At 39.1% G+C, this 20,058-nt stretch overlaps 1 protein-coding gene across 3 annotated transcripts in view; it reads left to right on the top strand.

Annotated features, from left to right (window-relative positions):
- Positions 1 to 19,346, top strand: part of LOC126198537 (eye-specific diacylglycerol kinase) — a 679,131-nt gene extending 659,785 nt beyond the window's left edge. For all 3 annotated transcript variants that reach the window (XM_049934939.1, XM_049934938.1, XM_049934937.1), the window contains one exon: positions 14,918 to 19,346. In XM_049934939.1, the coding sequence (XP_049790896.1) occupies positions 14,918 to 14,967 (50 nt within the window). In that variant the 3' untranslated portion in view covers positions 14,968 to 19,346. The remainder of the gene's footprint in view (positions 1 to 14,917) is intronic.
- The last annotated feature ends 712 nt before the right edge of the window (positions 19,347 to 20,058 follow it).

Raw genomic sequence — 20,058 nt, 5'->3', positions numbered from 1 at the left:
TCTCATTGCACACAAACCCAGTCTCTCCCATCTACTCAATCTCCCACTTCCAGCTCCACTCCCTCCAAAACCTCAAAATTCCAATCAACACAATCTGGAACCACAACACCCTAATTCAGTAGGTAACTTTTCCTCCAAACCTCTCTCCCAATCCGAAACCCCTATCCTATCCAAAGGCCTCAACTTCAGCTCCACCCCCAGATTCAACCAAACAGCCTTCATCAAAGATTTACTGTTCTACACTCGTACTCTCTGCTGGAAATATCACTTTGCCATGAAGAAAAATGATCCTAATCCTACTCCTAATGATCCAACTCCCCAAGACACTGCCTGGAACAGTTTTGTCCTCCGTCACAGTGGGACCCACCTCCTCTTCCTCAAAATCACCCTCTCCAAACCTTCCAGGAATTTCTGACTTCCACCCTTGCCTCTCAATCCTTCTTAAAAAACCTTAATCCTACTCCCAACATCACCACTGCTGAAGCCCAAGCTATCCGTGATCTGAAGGCTGACCGATCCATCGTCATTCTTCCGGCAGACAAGGGTTCCACAACCGTGGTACTTGATCGTCGGGAGTATGTGGCTGAGGGACTGCGTCAGCTTTCAGACAACACCACATACAAAGTTTGCCAAGGTAATCCCATTCCTGATGTCCAGGTGGAACTTCAAGGAATCCTCAGAACCTTAGGCCCCCTACAAAACCTTTCACCTGACTCCATCAACCTTCTGACCCCACCGACACCCCGCACCCCTACCTTCTACCTAAAATTCACAAACCCAATCATCCCAGCCACCCCATTGTAGCTGGTTACCAAGCCCCCATAGAACGTATCTCTGCCTACGTAGATCAACACCTTCAACCCATTACATGCAGTCTCCCATCCTTCATCAAAGACACGAACCACTTTCTCGAACGTCTGGAAACCTTACCCAATCTGTTATTATACACAAATATTCCGCACGTCCAGGGCCTCGCTGCGATGGAGCACTTCATTTCACGCCGATCACCTGCCACCCTACCTAAAACCTCTTTCCTCATTACCTTAGCCAGCTTCATCCTCACCCACAACTTCTTCACTTTTGAAGGCCAGACATACCAACAATTAAAGGGAACAGCAATGGGTACCAGGATGGCCCCCTCGTACGCCAACCTATTCATGGGTCGCTTAGAGGAAGCATTCTTGGTTACCCAGGCCTGCCAACCCAAAGTTTGGTACAGATTTGTTGATGACATATTAATGATCTGGACTCACAGTGAAGAAGAACTCCAGCATTTCCTCTCCAACCTCAACTCCTTTGGTTCCATCAGATTCACCTGGTCGTACTCCAAATCCCATGCCACTTTCCTCGACGTTGACCTCCATCTGTCCAATGGCCAGCTTCACACATCTGTCCACATCAAACCCACCAACAAGCAACAGTACCTCCATTATGACAGCTGCCACCCATTCCACATCAAACGGTCCCTTCCCTACAGCCTAGGTCTTCATGGCAAATGAATCTGCTCCAGTCCGGAATCCATGAACCATTACACCAACAACCTGAAAACAGCTTTCGCATCCTGCAACTACCCTCCCAACCTGGTACAGAAGCAAATAACCAGAGCCACTTCCTCATCCCCTCAAACCAAGAACCTCCCACAGAAGAACCACGAAAGTGCCCCATTTGTGACAGGATACTTTCCGGGACTGGATCAGACTCTGAATGTGGCTCTCCAGCAGGAATACGACTTCCTCAAATCCTGCCCTGAAATGAGATCCATGCTTCATGAAATCCTCCCCACTCCACCGTCTTTCCGCCGTCCACCTAACCTTCGTAACCTGTTAGTTCATCCCTATGAAATCCCCAAACCACCTTCCCTACCCTCTGGCTCCTATCCTTGTAACCGCCCCTGGTGTAAAACCTGTCCCATGCACCCTCCCACCACCACCTACTCCAGTCCTGTAACCCGGAAGGTGTACACGATCAAAGGCAGAGCCACGTGTGAAAGCACCCACATAATTTACCAACTGACCTGCCTACACTGTGATGCATTCTATGTGGGAATGACCAGCAACAAACTGTCCATTCACATGAATGGACACAGGCAGACAGTGTTTGTTGGTAATGAGGATCATCCTGTGGCTAAACATGCCTTGGTGCACGGTCAGCACATCTTGGCACAGTGTTACACCGTCCGGGTTATCTGGATACTTCCCACTAACACCAACCTATCCGAACTCCGGAGATGGGAACTTGCTCTTCAATATATCCTCTCTTCCCACCAGGCCTCAATCTCCGCTAATTTCAAGTTGCCACCACTCATACCTCACCTGTCATTCAACAACATCTTTGCCTCTGCACTTCCGCCTCGACTGACATCTCTGCCCAAAACTCTTTGTCTTTGAATATGTCTGCTTGTGTCTGTATATGTGTGGATGGATATGTGTGTGTGTGCGAGTGTATACCTGTCATTTTTCCCCCTAAGGTAAGTCTTCCCGCTCCCGGGATTGGAATGACTCCTTACCCTCTCCCTTAAAACCCACATCCTTTTGTCTTTCCCTCTCCTTCCCCTCTTTGCTGATGAGGGAACAGTTTGTTGCGAAAGCTTGAATTTTGTGTGTGTGTTTGTGTGTCTATCGACCTGCCAGCACTTTCGTTCGGTAAGTCACATCATCTTTGTTATATATATATATATATATATATATATATATATATATAGAGGGAAACATTTCACGTGGGAAAAATATATCTAAAAACAAAGATGATGTGACTTACCAAACGAAAGCGCTAGCACGTCGATAGATACACAAACATACACACAAAATTCAAGCTTTCGCAACAAACTGTTGCCTCATCAGGAAAGAGGGAAGGAGAGGGGAAGACGGAAGGATGTGGGTTTTTTGGGGAGAGGGTAAGGAGTCATTCCAATCCCGGGAGCGGAAAGACTTACCTTAGGGGGAAAAAAGGACAGGTATACACTCGCACACACACACATATCCATCCTCACATTACAGACACAAGCAGACATTTGGAACTTTAAATATGTCTGCTTGTGTCTGTAATGTGTGGATGGATATGTGTGTGTGTGCGAGTGTATACCTGTCCTTTTTTCCCCCTAAGGTAAGTCTTTCCGCTCCCGGGATTGGAATGACTCCTTACCCTCCCTAAAACCCACATCCTTTCGTCTTTCCCTCTCCTTCCCTCTCCTTCCCTCTTTCCTGATGAGGCAACAGTTTGTTGCGAAAGCTTGAATTTTGTGTGTATGTTTGTGTTTGTTTGTGTGTCTATCGACGTGCCAACAGTACCTCCATTATGACAGCTGTCACCCATTCCACATCAAACGGTCCCTTCCCTACAGCCTAGGTCTTCATGGCAAATGAATCTGCTCCAGTCCGGAATCCCTGAACCATTACACCAACAACCTGAAAACAGCTTTCGCATATATATATATATATATATATATATATATATATATATAAAAACAAAGATGATGTGACTTACCAAATGAAAGTGCTGGCAGGTCGACAGACACACAAACAAACACAAACATACACACAAAGCTTTCGCAACAAACTGTTGCCTCATCAGGAAAGAGGGAAGGAGAGGGAAAGACGAAAGGATGTGGGTTTTAAGGGAGAGGGTAAGGAGTCATTCCAATCCCGGGAGCGGAAAGACTTACCTTAGGGGGAAAAAAGGACAGGTATACGCACGCGCGCGCGCGCGCGCGCATACACACACACACACACACACACACACACACACACACACACACACACACACACACACACATCCATCTGCACATATACAGACACAAGCAGTATTCAGTAAAGTATATGAAAGATCTGTAGTGTCGTATCTCAGTGAGGAACTTGAAACTTTTAGAACAGGGCAGGAACATGTATGGGAACTTAAGTTTATAAGAATAGTTGGCCATGCAATGGACAGGTATGTACCCAGTAGAACAGTTTATAATGGGAGGGAACCCCCATGGTATACAGTCACTGAAAAGAAACTTCTAAAGAAACCGATATTACTGCATAATATGTGTGAAACAAAGCATAGGTCTATAGATAGAGAGATGCTGAATGAAACGTGTTTGGCTGTCAAGAGAGCAGTACATGATGTGTTCAGTGACTGCTGTAGCTGAATATTGTTAAGTGATCTTTCATGTCTGAAGGCTGTTATTAGCACCAAATTTAGTGTCCAGTCCCTACCAAATGAGACAGGAACTGAAATTGAGGGTAGTAAATCAAAAGCTGAAAAGTTTAATTTCATTTTCAAATGTTCCTTTACAAAGGAAAACCCAGGAGAATTGCCCCAATTTAATCATTGTACCACTGAAAAGATGAATGAAAAAAAATTTAATGGCAGTGGTGTTGAGAAATAGCTGAAATCATTAAAATTGAACAATGGTCCAGGCCCTGATGGAATCCCTGTCAGTGTCTATACTGAATTTGTGGCCGAGTTAGCTCCTCTTATAACTATAATCTATTGGAGATCTCTCAAACAAAAAACCCTGCCTAGTTCTTGGATAAAGGCGCAGGTCACAAGCGTCTACAAGCAGGGTAGTAGAACTGATCCACAAAACTACCGTCCAATATCCTTAACATTGATTTGTTGTAGAATCTTGGAACGTATTCTGAGCTCAAACATGATGAGGGATCTTGAACAGAATGACTACCTCTGTGCCAACCAGCATGGATTTTGAAAACATCGATCATGTGAAATCCAACTCGCACTTTTATCACATGACATATGGAAAGCTTTGGATCTAGGCAACCAGGTAGACGCAGTACATCTTGATTTCCAGAAAGCATTTGACTCAGTACCACAACTAAGCTTATTGTCAAAAGTATGATCATATGGGGGTATCAAGTGAAATTTGTGACTGGATTGAGGACTTTTTGGTAGGGAGGTCACAGCATGTTAGCTTGGATGGAGAATCATCATTAGAAAGTACTTTTGGGTGTTCTCCAGGGAAGTGTGTGGGGAGCATTGCTGTTCATGTTGTATATTAATGATCTTACAGGCAATAGTAACAATAAAATTAGGCCTTTTCCAGATGATGTAGTTATTTATAGTGAAGTACTAACTGCAAGAAGCTGCATAAATATTCAGTCAGATCTTGACAATGTTTCAAAGTGGTGCACAGATTGACAACTTGCTTTAAATGTTCGGAAATGTAAAATTGTACACCTCACAAAATAAAGAAGAAAAAAAAAAACTATAGTGTCCTATGACTATAATATCAATGAGTCACTGTTGGAATCGGCCAACTTATGTACATACCTGGGTGTAACACTTTGTAGGGATATGAAATGGAATAACAACATAGGTTCAAAGTTCTGCAAGTTCTGCAAGTTTCGCAGGATAGCTTCTGTAAAGTTTGGAAGGTAGGAGGCGAGGTACTGGCGGGAGTGAAGCTGTGAGGACAGGGCGTGAGTCATGCTTGAGTAGCTTAGTTGGTAGAGCACTTGCCCACGAAAGGCAAAGGTCCCGAGTTCGAGTCTCGGTCCGGCACACAGTTTTAATCTGCCAGGAAGTTTCATATCAGCGCACACTCCGCTGCTGAGTGAAAATATCATTCTGGAAACGTAGGTTCAGTTGTGGGTCCACAGGTCGTGGTCTAGTGGCTAGCGCAGCCTCTGAATCACAGGGTTCAAGGTTTGATTACTGGCCGGGTTGGGGATTTTCTCTGCTCGGGGACTGGGTGTTTGTGGAGTCTTCATCATCATCATCATCAGTCATGGGTAAAGCAGGTGGTAGACTTTGGTTTATTGGCAGAATACTGGAGAAGTGCAATCATTCTGCAAAGGAGATTGCATAAAAATCACTCGTGCAACGGGCTTGAGAACATTGCTCAATTGTGTGGGACCCATACCAGATAGGACTAACAGAGTATATTGAACGTATACAGAGAAGAGCAGCATGAATGGTCACAGGTTTGTTCACTTTTTGGGGGAGAGTCACAGAGATACTGAATTATCTGAACTGGAAGACTCTTGAAGATAGATGTTAATTATCCAGAGAAAATGTATTAACAACTTTGTTAAACGGCTTTAAATGATTATCAAGGAATGTATTACAACCCTATAGGTATCATTCACATAGGGGTCCTGAGGATGAGATTAGAATAATTGCTGCATACACAAAGGTATTCAGTCGGTCATTCTTTCTGTGCTCCATACGTGAATGGGATAAGAAGTAACCCTAATAACTGGTACAATGGGACGTACCCTCTGCCATGCAGCTCACGGTTGTTTTGAAGAGTATAGCTGTAGATGTAGATCTAAATAAATGTCTAACTTCACTGATAATGAAGTAAACTGAAATGCTGACAGAAGAATGGTAAAAATCGAATGTTGCATAAAACTGTCCACTATTGTAGCTATTTACTCTATTTCAGGAGTCGAAATATTACATTTGGGCAAAGGGCAGGTGGGGCACCCTGTAGGATGGAGCTATAAACAGAAAATTAAGAATGAGTTCAGACAAACACTCAACTTCTGATAAATGATAGGTTACATACTGACACACTTAGGAAAAAAGCCAGTGCAATTGTTGTTGTTGTTGTTGTTGTTGTTGTTGTGGTCTTCAGTCCTGAGACTGGTTTGATGCAGCTCTCCATGCTACTCTATCCTGTGCAAGCTTCTTCATCTCCCAGTACCTACTGCAACCTACATCCTTCTGAATCTGCTTAGTGTATTGATCTCTTGGCCTCCCTCTACGATTTTTACCCTCCACGCTGCCCTCCAATGCTAAATTTGTGATCCCTTGATGCCTCAAAACATGTCCTACCAACCAATCCCTTCTTCTAGTCAAGTTGTGCCACAAACTTCTCTTCTCCCCAATTCTATTCAATACCTCCTCATTAGTTACGTGATCTACCCACCTTATCTTCAGCATTCTTCTGTAGCACCACATTTCGAAAGCTTCTATTCTCTTCTTGTCCAAACTGGTTATCGTCCATGTTTCACTTCCATACATGGCTACACTCCATACAAATACTTTCAGAAACGACTTCCTGACACTTAAATCTATACTCAATGTTAACAAATTTCTCTTCTCCAGAAACGATTTCCTTGCCATTGCCAGTCTACATTTTATATCCTCTCTACTTCGACCATCATCAGTTATTTTACTCCCTAAATAGCAAAACTCCTTTACTACTTTAAGTGTCTCATTTCCTAATCTAATCCCCTCAGCATCACCCGATTTAATTTTACTACATTCCATTATTCTCGTTTTGCTTTTGTTGATGTTCATCTTATATCCTCCTTTCAAGACACTGTCCATTCCGTTCAACTGCTCTTCCAAGTCCTTTGCTGTCTCTGACAGAATTACAATGTCATCGGCGAACCTCAAAGTTTTTACTTCTTCTCCACGAATTTTAATACCTTCTCCGAATTTTTCTTTTGTTTTCTTTACTGCTTGCTCAATATACAGATTGAATAACATCGGGGAGAGGCTACAACCCTGTCTCACTGCCTTCCGAACCACTGCTTCCCTTTCATGCCCCTCGACTCTTATAACTGCCATCTGGTTTCTGTACAAATTGTAAATAGCCTTTCGCTCCCTGTATTTTACTCCTGTCAACTTCAGAATTTGAAAGAGAGTATTCCAGTTAACGTTGTCAAAAGCTTTCTCTAAGTCTACAAATGCTAGAAACGTAGGTTTGCCTTTTCTTAATCTTTCTTCTAAGATAAGTCGTAAGGTTAGTATTGCCTCACGTGTTCCAACATTTCTACGGAATCCAAACTGATCTTCCCCGAGGTCCGCTTCTACCAGTTTTTCCATTCGTCTGTAAAGAATTCGCGTTAGTATTTTGCAGCTGTGACTTATTAAACTGATAGTTCGGTAATTTTCACATCTGTCAACACCTGCTTTCTTTGGTATTGGAATTATTATATTCTTCTTGAAGTCTGTGGGTATTTCGCCTGTCTCGTACATCTTGCTCACCAGATGGTAGAGTTTTGTCATGACTGGCTCTCCCAAGGCCATCAGTAGTTCTAACGGAATGTTGTCTACTCCCGGGGCCTTGTTTCGACTCAGGTCTTTCAGTGCTCTGTCAAACTCTTCACGCAGTATCTTATCTCCCATTTCATCTTCATCTACATCCTCTTCCATTTCCATAATATTGTCCTCAAGTACATCACCCTTGTATAGACCCTCTATGTACTCCTTCCACCTTTCTGCTTTCCCTTCTTTGCTTAGAACTGGGTTACCATCTGAGCTCTTGATATTCATACAAGTGGTTCTCTTTTCTCCAAAGGTCTCTTTAATTTTCCTGTAGGCAGTATCTATCTTACCCCTAGTGAGATAAGCCTCTACATCCTTACATTTGTCCTCTAGCCATCCCTGCTTGGCCATTTTGCATTTCCTGTATTTTTGAGGCATTTGTATTCCTTTTTGCCTGCTTCATTTACTGCATTTTTATATTTTCTCCTTTCATCAATTAAATTCAATATTTCTTCTGTTACCCAAGGATTTCTATTAGCCCTCGTCTTTTTACCTACTTGATCCTCTGCTGCCTTCACTACTTCATCCCTCAGAGCTACCCATTCTTCTTCTACTGTATTTCTTTCCCCCATTCCTGTCAATTGTTCCCTTATGCTCTCCCTGAAACTCTGTACAACCTCTGGTTCTTTCAGTTTATCCAGGTCCCATCTCCTTAAATTCCCACCTTTTTGCAGTTTCTTCAGTTTCAATCTGCAGTTCATAACCAATAGATTGTGGTCAGAATCCACATCTGCCCCTGGAAATGTCTTACAATTTAAAACCTGGTTCCTAAATCTCTGTCTTACCATTATATAATCTATCTGATACCTATTAGTATCTCCAGGATTCTTCCAGGTATACAACCTTCTTTTATGATTCTTGAACCAAGTGTTAGCTATGATTAAGTTACGCTCTGTGCAAAATTCTACAAGGCGGCTTCCTCTTTCATTTCTTCCCCCCAATCCATATTCACCTACTATGTTTCCTTCTCTCCCTTTTCCTACTGACGAATTCCAGTCACCCATGACTATTAAATTTTCGTCTCCCTTCACTACCTGAATAATTTCTTTTATCTCGTCATACATTTCATCAATTTCTTCATCATCTGCAGAGCTAGTTGGCATATAAACTTGTACTACTGTAGTAGGCATGGGCTTTGTGTCTATCGTGGCCACAATAATGCGTTCACTATGCTGTTTGTAGTAGCTAACCCGCACCCTGTAATCACCTGACCAAAAGTCTTGTTCCTCCTGCCACCGAACTTCACCAATTCCCACTATATCTAACTTTAACCTATCCATTACCCTTTTTAAGTTTTCTAACCTACCTGCCCGATTAAGGGATCTGACATTCCACGCTCCGATCCGTAGAACGCTAGTTTTCTTTCTCCTGATAACGACGTCCTCTTGAGTAGTCCCCGCCCGGAGATCCGAATGGGGGACTATTTTACCTCCGGAATATTTTACCCAAGAGGACGCCATCATCATTTAATCATACAGTAAAGCTGCATGTCCTCGGGAAAAATTACGGCTGTAGTTTCCCCTTGCTTTCAGCCGTTCGCAGTACCAGCACAGCAAGGCCGTTTTGGTTAATGTTACAAGGCCAGATCAGTCAATCATCCAGACTGTTGCCCCTGCAACTACTGAAAAGGCTGCTGCCCCTCTTCAGGAACCACATGTTTGTCTGGCCTCTCAACAGATACCCCTCCGTTGTGGTTGCACCTACGGTACGGCCATCTGTATCGCTGAGGCACGCAAGCCTCCCCACCAACGGCAAGGTCAATGGTTCATGGGGGAAGACCAGTGCAATTAGTGATCTTTTAAGTGTGTCTGTGTTCCACTCACCTTTCATTGGGAAGTGATTTGTTGCCTGTTCTTTTTAATTCTTTTTAGTTTACCTATGTTCCATTAATGAAATAATGATCTTCCAAGAACTGTGAACATCCTTAACTTTCCAGCTACTTTTTTCTGCTGCAAAACTGTTACAAGAAACACTGCAAAAAATATGAGAAACTTTGTAAGTCGGTACAACTTTGGTGACAATGTAACTGGTGAGGTAGCCAGTGCAGGCTGCTGTCTATTAATTCCCATTTGACAACACTGGGAATCTCCCCAGGTGCAAGATTCCAATCCAGTAGATTGGTGCATCCTCAAACAGAATTAGTATGAGATGCCCCAGCGGTAATTGTGACACGCGTTTGCGTCATGGCATTCCTTAAGTGGCTCATATAGGATCTATAATGCATTGGTAGAGACCTGGTGAAGTCTTCACAAATCTCAGGTGACTAGATGTTGTCACTTCATGGAAATGCTTTAGGGTAGTGGGCTGTAAATGAGCTGCAATGACGAGCACCCATATCGACCTGTTGGAAATAGTGCCTCTTATACAATGTTCTGTTTATTAATAAGGATTTTCTTTGGTTCAGTTTCTCCACTGAAAGGCTTGTATGATAGTATTATGAAAAGGATAAATTACTACTCACAATGTAGCGGAGATGCTGGCCTCAGCAACCAGAGACTATATCATGTGTGTGTGTGTGTGTGTGTGTGTGTGTGTGTGTGTGTGTGTGTGTGTTGTGTTTGCTTAACAACTTAACAACTACACCTATCCTGTGACTGCTAGTGTTGGTATGAAGTTTTGTGTACTCATTCCCGTCACACAGTGCTAGGACTGGAGATGATGATAGTAACACCTTAAGGACAAGGAAAGACCTTTCTCGCATCTCATTACAGGAAGATTTGGAGTCTCCCTGCCATAGCTCTTGGAGGTTGTTGTTTAAAAATTGGCAGCAGTATGAGCACATTGTGAGAAGACTTCTCACATCTCAAATGTGTTGAGTAGTCAGAAAATCTGTGGCTATTTTTATTTTTTTCTGGATCAGGACAGACTCTGTCACCATTAACTAGGTCCCCCAAGATTTATTTCTTGGGTGATGATGAGGCAATTTTTAGATTCAGGAGTAGGCTTATGGTCATCCAGACAGCAAATACGAATCACCCATTTAAAGTATTATTCATCATGCAGTGGAATGTGGCTAGAACATTACACAGCCCAAACGGCATAGCTTTGAACTCTTAAATGCCTCTTGGAGCTGTCAAGGCAGTCTTTTTCCCAATCAGTATCATCAGCCTAAATTTGTCAGTAGTACCCATAGTTCAGAAATACTTTGCTCTTTTCAAGCAGTCTATGGTGTCATCAGTGTGCAGCAATAGGTAGACCTTTTTGTCATGATTTTGTTCAGTCACAAGTAGTCAACACAAAAACACCATGTGCCATCCTTCTTCTTCACAAGGACCACAGGAGAGGAGCCATGACTCACAGAAGGGTCAGTGATGTCATCTTGCAGCATCATCTGCACTACCTCACAAGTTATGCGTTGTTCATCCAGAGAAATCTTTCATGAGTGCTGGCTAAGAGTTGGCTGATCCCCATTGTTGTTACTGTGTTTTATCGTGGGATTCTTGGTGTGTCTTTTGTCTGCTTTGGATTTGAAAGCATCTGAAAATTGGTGCAGAACAGCTAATACTCACCGACATTGTTCCTTGATCAGCCCAGATTCTATTGGCAGTCTGATAGTAGCTAGCTCCTCTGCATTTTCTGTAGTCGTAGCAGAGCATAATTCTTTGTCAATGGCACTGAGCTGCCCTTCCTGGACTTGTTAGGATGTTTCTGCACAAAGACCTTTGGGGAAGAGCTGTGGCTGCTCATGACAGTCAGTTATCCACTGGTCTTCTTGACCACATACAGTTCTTAAGATCATTGCTGCTGTGGAGAATTCATTTGTGAGCCTGAGTAGCATTTTGCAGTTGACAAAAGCTTCACAGTTTCACTGAGCGTCTAGATTGATGATTGTGACACATCTTGTTGAGACAATGGGATAACATCATCTTCAGTACCAGACAAATGTCCAGAGCAATCTTTGTCATGTGTGCTTGTTGGAATAGCTTCATCAGTCTTGAGCTCTGATCTTCCACCGTTAATAACAGTTTGCAATGCCTGCAAGAAGCCTCATCTGAGAATAACATTGTGACTACATTCCATCATAGCAACAAATTTGAAGTGCTATTTTCTGTCATTGATAATTATTCTAGTATTATATGTTCCTGTCAGCTGGATCTATTTTCCATTTGTAACGATCATTTTCCTGTCCTGGAACATAATCATTTGACATTGCCAAATAAGAAACACCTATGTCAGTTAACACCTGGACAAGTTGGCCATTTACGACAACATTAATGAGATTTACTGACATCTTAGTAATTGTCACACTTGCAGAATTTTCATCTGTGGTGGCCCCATTTCACTTAGTTTCTCTAAATTCAGCAGCTAGGCGAGTGGCTGGTACCTCTATATGGTGACAGGGAATGGCAACGACTTGTTCGTGGGGAGGGGGACAGGAGGGGGGCAGTGACCTTGTCCAGGATACGACAATGGGCTTTGTCCCCTAGATCTGACATTTGTGGTTGATATGAACTACTGTCTTCTTTTCTACCTTGAGTATGAGAGAGGGGAATCATCATAGTCTTCCTCAACTGCCATGCACTTTTGGGAAACATGTCATGTCAGGAATCAGCCATAGCATTTTGTGTGATCCTTTTCCATTGCATTTCCTCAATACACCGGCACTGCTTTATAAATTCATCTGTTGTTGTAACCTCCTGTACCAAAAGAGCCTGGTACATGTCCTCTGTGAACCATTTCATCAAGTATGGGAATTTGTCAACTTCTGTCATATTCGGATTCAAGATGTGGGATAGGGCCAATACATTTTATATGTGAGATTGTGTTGTTTCCACATGAAATTGGGTCCTGTTCTTGAATTATTCTTCTGCTAAGCAGACTTGCTCCTGATTGTTGTGAAATGTTTCCTTCAGTTCACTCTTCAATTGTCCCAGCTATTAATCTTCTCTTTGTTGTTCTTGAACCATTGCTATGCAGTGCCATCTAAGCTAAAAATGCACTTTTGGGAAACATGTCATGTCACCTCACCTCCTTTCAGCCATGTCGTTGGATTCTGCCTTGCATCTCCAGAAAACACTGATGGATGCCTGATAAACAGCTGAATTACTGCTGTTTTGGAATCCATTGGTCTCCTAACCATTTGAACCTTGTGAACAATGAACTGCTTGTATTTCAGTTCCAGTCCATGTAGGTGACAGCTTATATGTTGCCTATTTGCAGTCATGGTGACATAGATGTTTTGTAGCCCATGGCATCTTCACCAAACAGTGTCTTTTTATAAACACAATGAAGTCCAGATCCGAAAGCAGGGTCATTTAATTAAGTACAACACTTAGTACTGAAAGCATTTTTATTACAAACACCACTGTACAGCCAGAGCAGAACTGAACTCTTGGACGGAGAATGCTGGTATTGGTACAAACATCGAATATTCCAGAATAGGCAAACATTACAAACATAAAAACTTTTGAGAACCATCTAGAAATGATAAATACTAAACAATAGTTCACATGGCTAAATGACCCATTTTTAATTGGATGCCACTTTGGTAACTTGCATGTTCTTGAACCAAAGGCACCTAGTGTTCCCAGGCTGTCACCTAACCAAGTTCTAACTGGGCCTTGGGTTGCTTAACTTCATTGTTGTTTAACTGCAGGAATTGAGCATGAACTGGTGCATCTAGTGTGGCAAGATATGAATACTAAAGAATAAATATTTTCTGTGGATCAGATTTGAACTGGTGATCCACAGCATGTCAGTTAGTGAACTAACTGCTGCTTCATGTTGCGTGCAGCACACATCTGTATATGAGGTGTTATTGCTGCCTCTGCCTCCCACCTGCGCACAAGAAAGAGGGTGAAGAGGAAATTGGAAGGAGGGGGGAGGGGCAGCCAATAAAATCACACACATTTCATTTGTGTTCTGATTTATTTGTGGCTCTGACAGTTCAGACAAACATTTCATTATGAAATATGCTTTACATGCTAATTTGTACCTTACACTGCTTTATTTACACTGTTGCCTCTATTGTTGTTTACCAAAAGGGTTGATGCAGTGGTAAAACACTAGATAATCATTCAGAAAGACATTGGTTCAAATCTCAGTCTGGCCATCCAGATTTAGATTTTTCCATGTTTCCTTAAATTGCACAAGGCAAATACTTTGAAACTGATATAGATGATTACCTTCAATATCCTTCCCAATTCAAAGCTTCCTCTTTAATGACTTGCTGTTTATGGTATGTTAAACCCAATATTCCTTCCATTGTTACATGCTGTGAGACAAATTATTGAATAACTTCATTAAATAAATTTCCTGTTTGCGACAATAATTGGCAGCTTATGACAGTTGATTTCACTCCATCACTGTCATGGACAGTCAACTCTCATTCTGATAAAATGTTCATACCCGTAGCTCACCTTGTTAACAGTTTCCAAGAATTTTTCAATATCGTTTGATGTTCGCAAACTTTGTTGTTTATTTTGAGCATTTGCACACAGATGTCAACCATTTATTTACTAATTGCCTGTTTGTCGAAAGCCTCATAGACATATTGCTGGATATCACTTGCTTTTATGTTTCGTGCATTCAAAAAGAAATCACTTTGTTATATGTGTGTTCCAAGCAATCTAGCCAAATTTCTCCAGTGGCTGCTATGCCTCAATATTGGCAGCATTCATCCATGCAACTTGTTTTCTGGAAGAGCTATCATATGATGTGATCCACCATAAATTTACTTGTTGGACCAATTTAAGAATGAAAAGTGCAGGCTGTGATATAGAGGAATATTGCTCTTATAATTTATAGTAGACTGGCATTCAATTAGTGAATAGACAGCAACAAATTGACAAAGCTATGTAGTAAGTAAAACCTATGAACCAAATGTAAGGATGAGTTGATAAAGTGGGGAAGTATCAGGCTTACTTTTGTACCTTGTACACTGATGTATATAATTTCTTTTTTCTATGTTTTTCAGGCCAGGAACATTTCCAGTTGGTTGCTGAAGATGTGGAGACTGTTGTCTGAGACTGTGCTAACATTGGTTGCTCAAGACAAAAGAAACAAATGGACCAAGATTGTTACTATGGCTTTGCAGATTTAATGAATGTCACTGGACCAATAATCATTATGTAACTCGAACAGAACTGTGTAGCAGAACTGAAGAGTAGGAAATTAGAAATCTGTATTTTAAGGCTTAGTGATCTTCATTTTGCAATTAGTTTAAAGAAAATATAGACTAAAAGCTGATATTTCCGCTGTACAGACTTTTATACAAGTGAAAAAAAACAAAACAAGATACACATATATTGTTCATATTATATGAAGATGGAAAAAGTGCTCTGTGTAATATTCTTTCACTACATTTGAGAAATATGTGGGTACAGTGGTTTTGTGTCATATATATTTTCAAATCATATAAACTGATCACCAGTGTAACACAGGTTCAGACAGTGAAGATGATGTGTCATGTAGCACTGTCACCGATTATTAGCGGATTGTGTCAACAGAAACTACATACAGTGATGTAAAATAACTTGGTAGTTTAACCATCATATAGATGTTAATAATATTAAAATAGCCTGTTTTTTTCTCCAGTGTGTTCATAATGTTTCTCTTCTGTTTGGTTAAATTTACAATAATAAGCTAGTAATCCTGAATTATTTGTTGTGACCCATTAGCAAAACACAGTGACTGTCATTTAATTTCACTGTGGATTGCCACATGTGCTTTTTTTCATGAAGTGCGTAGTAAATACAAGAGGAATGAGTTCAGCTAGTCATTTTAGGAATTGGTCCCTAATATCATTATGTTTGGCTATGTTATGTGGAATACGAAATTGGGCTGCTGATACTCACAAAACTTGAACCGAAGATCCATGATTAGTTAGAAGTGACTAACAGAAATTAGTTATTGAAGTATAAGGGAAGTTTAGCACTACTTAAAATGAAAAGAAGGAATAATAATTGTAAAGAAACAATACTACTGTGCATGCATCGTAGGTATGCTAGAAGTTACAACTGTTGATTCGTGAGAAAAAATGTGTGACCAAAACATTATATAGACTAAAAGGAGAGGGAGAGTCATACTATTCGTTTGTTTGAAATAATTGGAAATTACCAGCAATAACTCAACAATGACAGAATTGCTGGTAAATTGGGGCATCAGCAAAAATATTTCTCTTGTTTCTCAACACATTAATGAGTACATATGTGTGGTTTTCTGTTCTGTTGTCTTGGAGCTACCTGCTGCAGTTGTACATTAATTATGAAATGCTTGAGCTGGTGCGATATGCAGTTCTTGGGAAGAAAGTTATATCATTGAAATCTCATGTTGTTCATTAATGAAGAATTTAAGTTGTAAATATTTGTACTAAAAGTATAAAAGTTATTTTATAACAGGTACATTAATTACGGGAAGTAAATCAGTATATTGAAAAGTTATCACACTGCATAAAAAAGACATGATAAATGAAGTAGACTGTTTGGGATGCATGTAGTATAGGGATGGTATTACTAAGGATCTTTGGTGTAGTGAAGCATGGTATTTCAAGTATTCCTTTGTAAGAAATTGTGCACTGGAACAGTTCAACTTAAATCTGATTGCTTATTGAGCACTTTAGCTGTAGTAACAGTTTGCTATAAAATCTGAAAGATCTACTGGTTCCATAGTAACTTTTTTAAGATGAGTAAAACTGACAAATGACAGAAAATATTTTTAGCTTATGTTCCCATATATTAAGCAGATCATCTTACATGATGTTAATGACAAAAACTGATATTAATGGACTAATTTGCAAGGCACAGTTTGTTGGCAAAGTTAGTTGTTACTAAATTGTTCAAGACTACTTTAAAAGCCAGAGATTTAGGATGTTTTGTTGAGAAGTAAGTAAATTGCTTCACTTTAATTTTATTTGAAATAGTTTGTAGGAACCAAAATCTTCTCTTTTGAAGAGAATAATCACACATTCCTGTTGATAGTCAATTTTGTGAAATGTAAATATTTATTGTTACATCTGTTCTTGTAACATAGGCGTATAAATAGAGTATAATAATGCAATGAGACACCAAACGCTTTTTGAACTCAGAGTGCAAAATATGTTATCTATTTTTACTTCTATATATATATATAAATAAACTTTAGCTCTTGTACACTGTTAGAGAATGGACTTGTTCTATATAAATAAAAGAAAGAGCTAATGGCCTTGCACCTGTTTAAAATTAAAGTATTCTTATGAAGGTAGAGGAGCTTCTCATAATGAGTGAGATACCAATACAATAAAAACATTTTATTACATCCCCTCAGAAAAATCTAATGGGATAAACCCATGTATGAAGTAGTTTCTTTGAAACCTTTATCATAATTTATATTGTCTAATAATAAATAATCATGAATGCAATGCAGAGCCATTGGACTATGTTAACAATGGACTGTTTTTAGTACACTTCTGAAGAAATTTATATAGTTTTTCTGAAAAGACATGAGAAAGAACTGTAATTTTTCTTGCTTAACTTATCATTTTATTTCTGAATTTGATTACTGATGACTACATTGTTTGAAATACCTGAAGTGTTATCTAACTACAATTACAATACCTGTTTCCACAAATAAGGAAAATGTATCAATAATTTTTTCCCTTGTTAAGTTAGCAGGCATGGAACTAATGCTGCATTGTGTTGAAGTCAGAACTTCTGTATATAATTGTCAATTGTGTAAAAAAAAATATACTCACATCCTAATTGCCTTGTAATTATAAATGTTTCAACTGTTTATATGTATGATTTATACAAAATTAGTAAATTCTGTAAAGTTAAAAGCAATTTTTGTGGACAACAGCGTAAAACTGTAATATATGTATACTTGTAATTAAATACTGTAGCACACATCACTGTAATACACCAGATATTATTTTCAAAATGTTAACTTAGTTGCCTTGGAAAATACTTTTTTAAAAATCATCCAATTTCTAGAGGATTAGGCACTGCATACATATGCTCAATTTCTATTAACTAATGATAGTGTCTTGAAACAGTTTAGAAAAATACTGTAAGAAGGTAATTTCTCTGCAACAGAGAATTGTGCTGTAGTTGAAAGAAGTGGCACATTTCAACATAAAACAAATGTTTTGTTGTTGAGAAAATGTCAGTATTTCATGAATAATGTCTATACAAGTGATACATGTCTTAATCATATGTGCTTATCAAAAATAACTATAGATGGTGAGAAAAAATGTTTTAGCCGTATAATTAAGGTGAACTGGATTTTAGTTGAAAAATCTATATTACTTTGTTTTATCTTATGGTTCAAATGAAAGTGTATAATCTTTTTTCTTCTGCTATTTCTGTACTTACAGGGGGTGCAAATTAATTCTGAAGCTACTTTGCTCTTTTGTATGCAATACGGCCATTTTATGAGGTTTACTCTATTTTAAGAGGAAATGCTTGGGATCTAAGTTTTGTGTTCTTGTGGGTATTTGTTATTCTAGTCGATTGCAACACTGTCTTGCCAATAAGAGTCTGTTATTTGTTTTCATTTGCTTGTATTTATTTTTATATGGATTTTTCTCATTTATGCGTTTTGCACTATTCTTGGATATCTCTCAGGTATCTAAACTTGTTTTTTTATACTTATATGTTCCTTTCATAGCCAACAAACAGCTACTATTAAAACCATCATTACTGCAACCTTTTTTTTTCTTTTAAGAACAAAAAGTGATTTCCTGCTTGGGAGTCTTATTACCTGTTTAATAATCCCACTCCAGTTAGAAAATTATGTTGTGCTTCATGATGATGACTAATCTAATATTCTTAACAAAATTGCCTTACGTTGCATTCAAAAGAGAAGTTGAGAAGGTACTGTTATTTGCAAAATTAAAACAAACAAGTTCTAACTGTATGGATATGAGGAGTAGAATAGCTTTTTGAGACTAACACATGTATCACTTGTGTAAACAAATTATGAATATAATGTGTGTTTCCTTTAAAAGAGAAAAATATAGTGCAAAGAAGTCTGTATTGTGTGTGTAATTCAGAAAGTGTGCAAGTTTATATAATAATAGAAACTGCTGTACTATCAGTAAACAGAAGCTGTATTTTATACCTGTAAATAATTGTTAGTATGATTGACTAGTAATTATTGTGCTTGATGTTTATGTGATGCTGCTGACCTGTCGATATTTCTCCTATCAGGGTTTTTTTATCTTGATACACAGAAATGCTATATAATCTGTATCCACTATTTACAGAAGTGTAATACTTCTAAGATATTATTTTTCTAGGAATCTATGAAACTAAACTCTTTAACATATTGTCTATAAATCTGAATTTTTAAACATTGTACAAGAACTGTAACCAAGCTTAAAATAATATGCAAAAGTTCTGGCAGTTTGTTATCCTTTTTTTTTTTTTTAATTTCAGATCTTGATCCTATGTAAGTCCATCAGCTAAGATCTGTTCAGAAAGTAGAAATTTATATATGCACCATTGCTTCTTTTATGTGCTCAATTTTCAACAATAATCAGTGACACATATTAATTTAATATTTGTATATGAGATCTTTTTTCCTAACTCATATCAGTACCACACAATTAAAGAGCAATAGAAATGAATTAATGTGTTGTGATAAATTAATTTGTTGCTGCAACCTGTCAGTTTTCTTTGAGAAATATGTTTAAATAAACGTCACTTATTGAGATAGCTGGAAAATGATACAGCTAACTAACATAATGCTTGTGTAATCTCATTTCACTCACAAGGTGGTCACGCTATAAAGCACCTCTGCACGTAAAGAGAATCAAGAATTTTTATTCATCATTGATCATTTTACATTGAAATAGGCTTCATTATTGTTGTATAATACAGGATGTAGTAATATATACGGGTATATAATAAAATAATGACAGTTAAATGTAGTATACATATTAAACACTGTAATCATAAAATATGTTACAGGAAGATTTCCGAGAGCCCTGTCCATAAGTTATACTGTGATGTAGTACAGTACAGACACTGAGCAATAATAATTGGATAGAGCATACACAACATAATTATTCAAAACAAAGATGCATTATTATACAAAACATAAATATACCACATAATGATACTGTAGACAATAGGAAAA

The sequence above is a fragment of the Schistocerca nitens genome, chromosome 8, assembly GCF_023898315.1.
Source record: "Schistocerca nitens isolate TAMUIC-IGC-003100 chromosome 8, iqSchNite1.1, whole genome shotgun sequence".
Classification (NCBI taxonomy): domain Eukaryota; kingdom Metazoa; phylum Arthropoda; class Insecta; order Orthoptera; family Acrididae; genus Schistocerca; species Schistocerca nitens.
The sequence above is the reverse complement of the archived record's forward strand: the minus strand, read 5'-3'. Positions and strand labels throughout refer to the sequence as shown.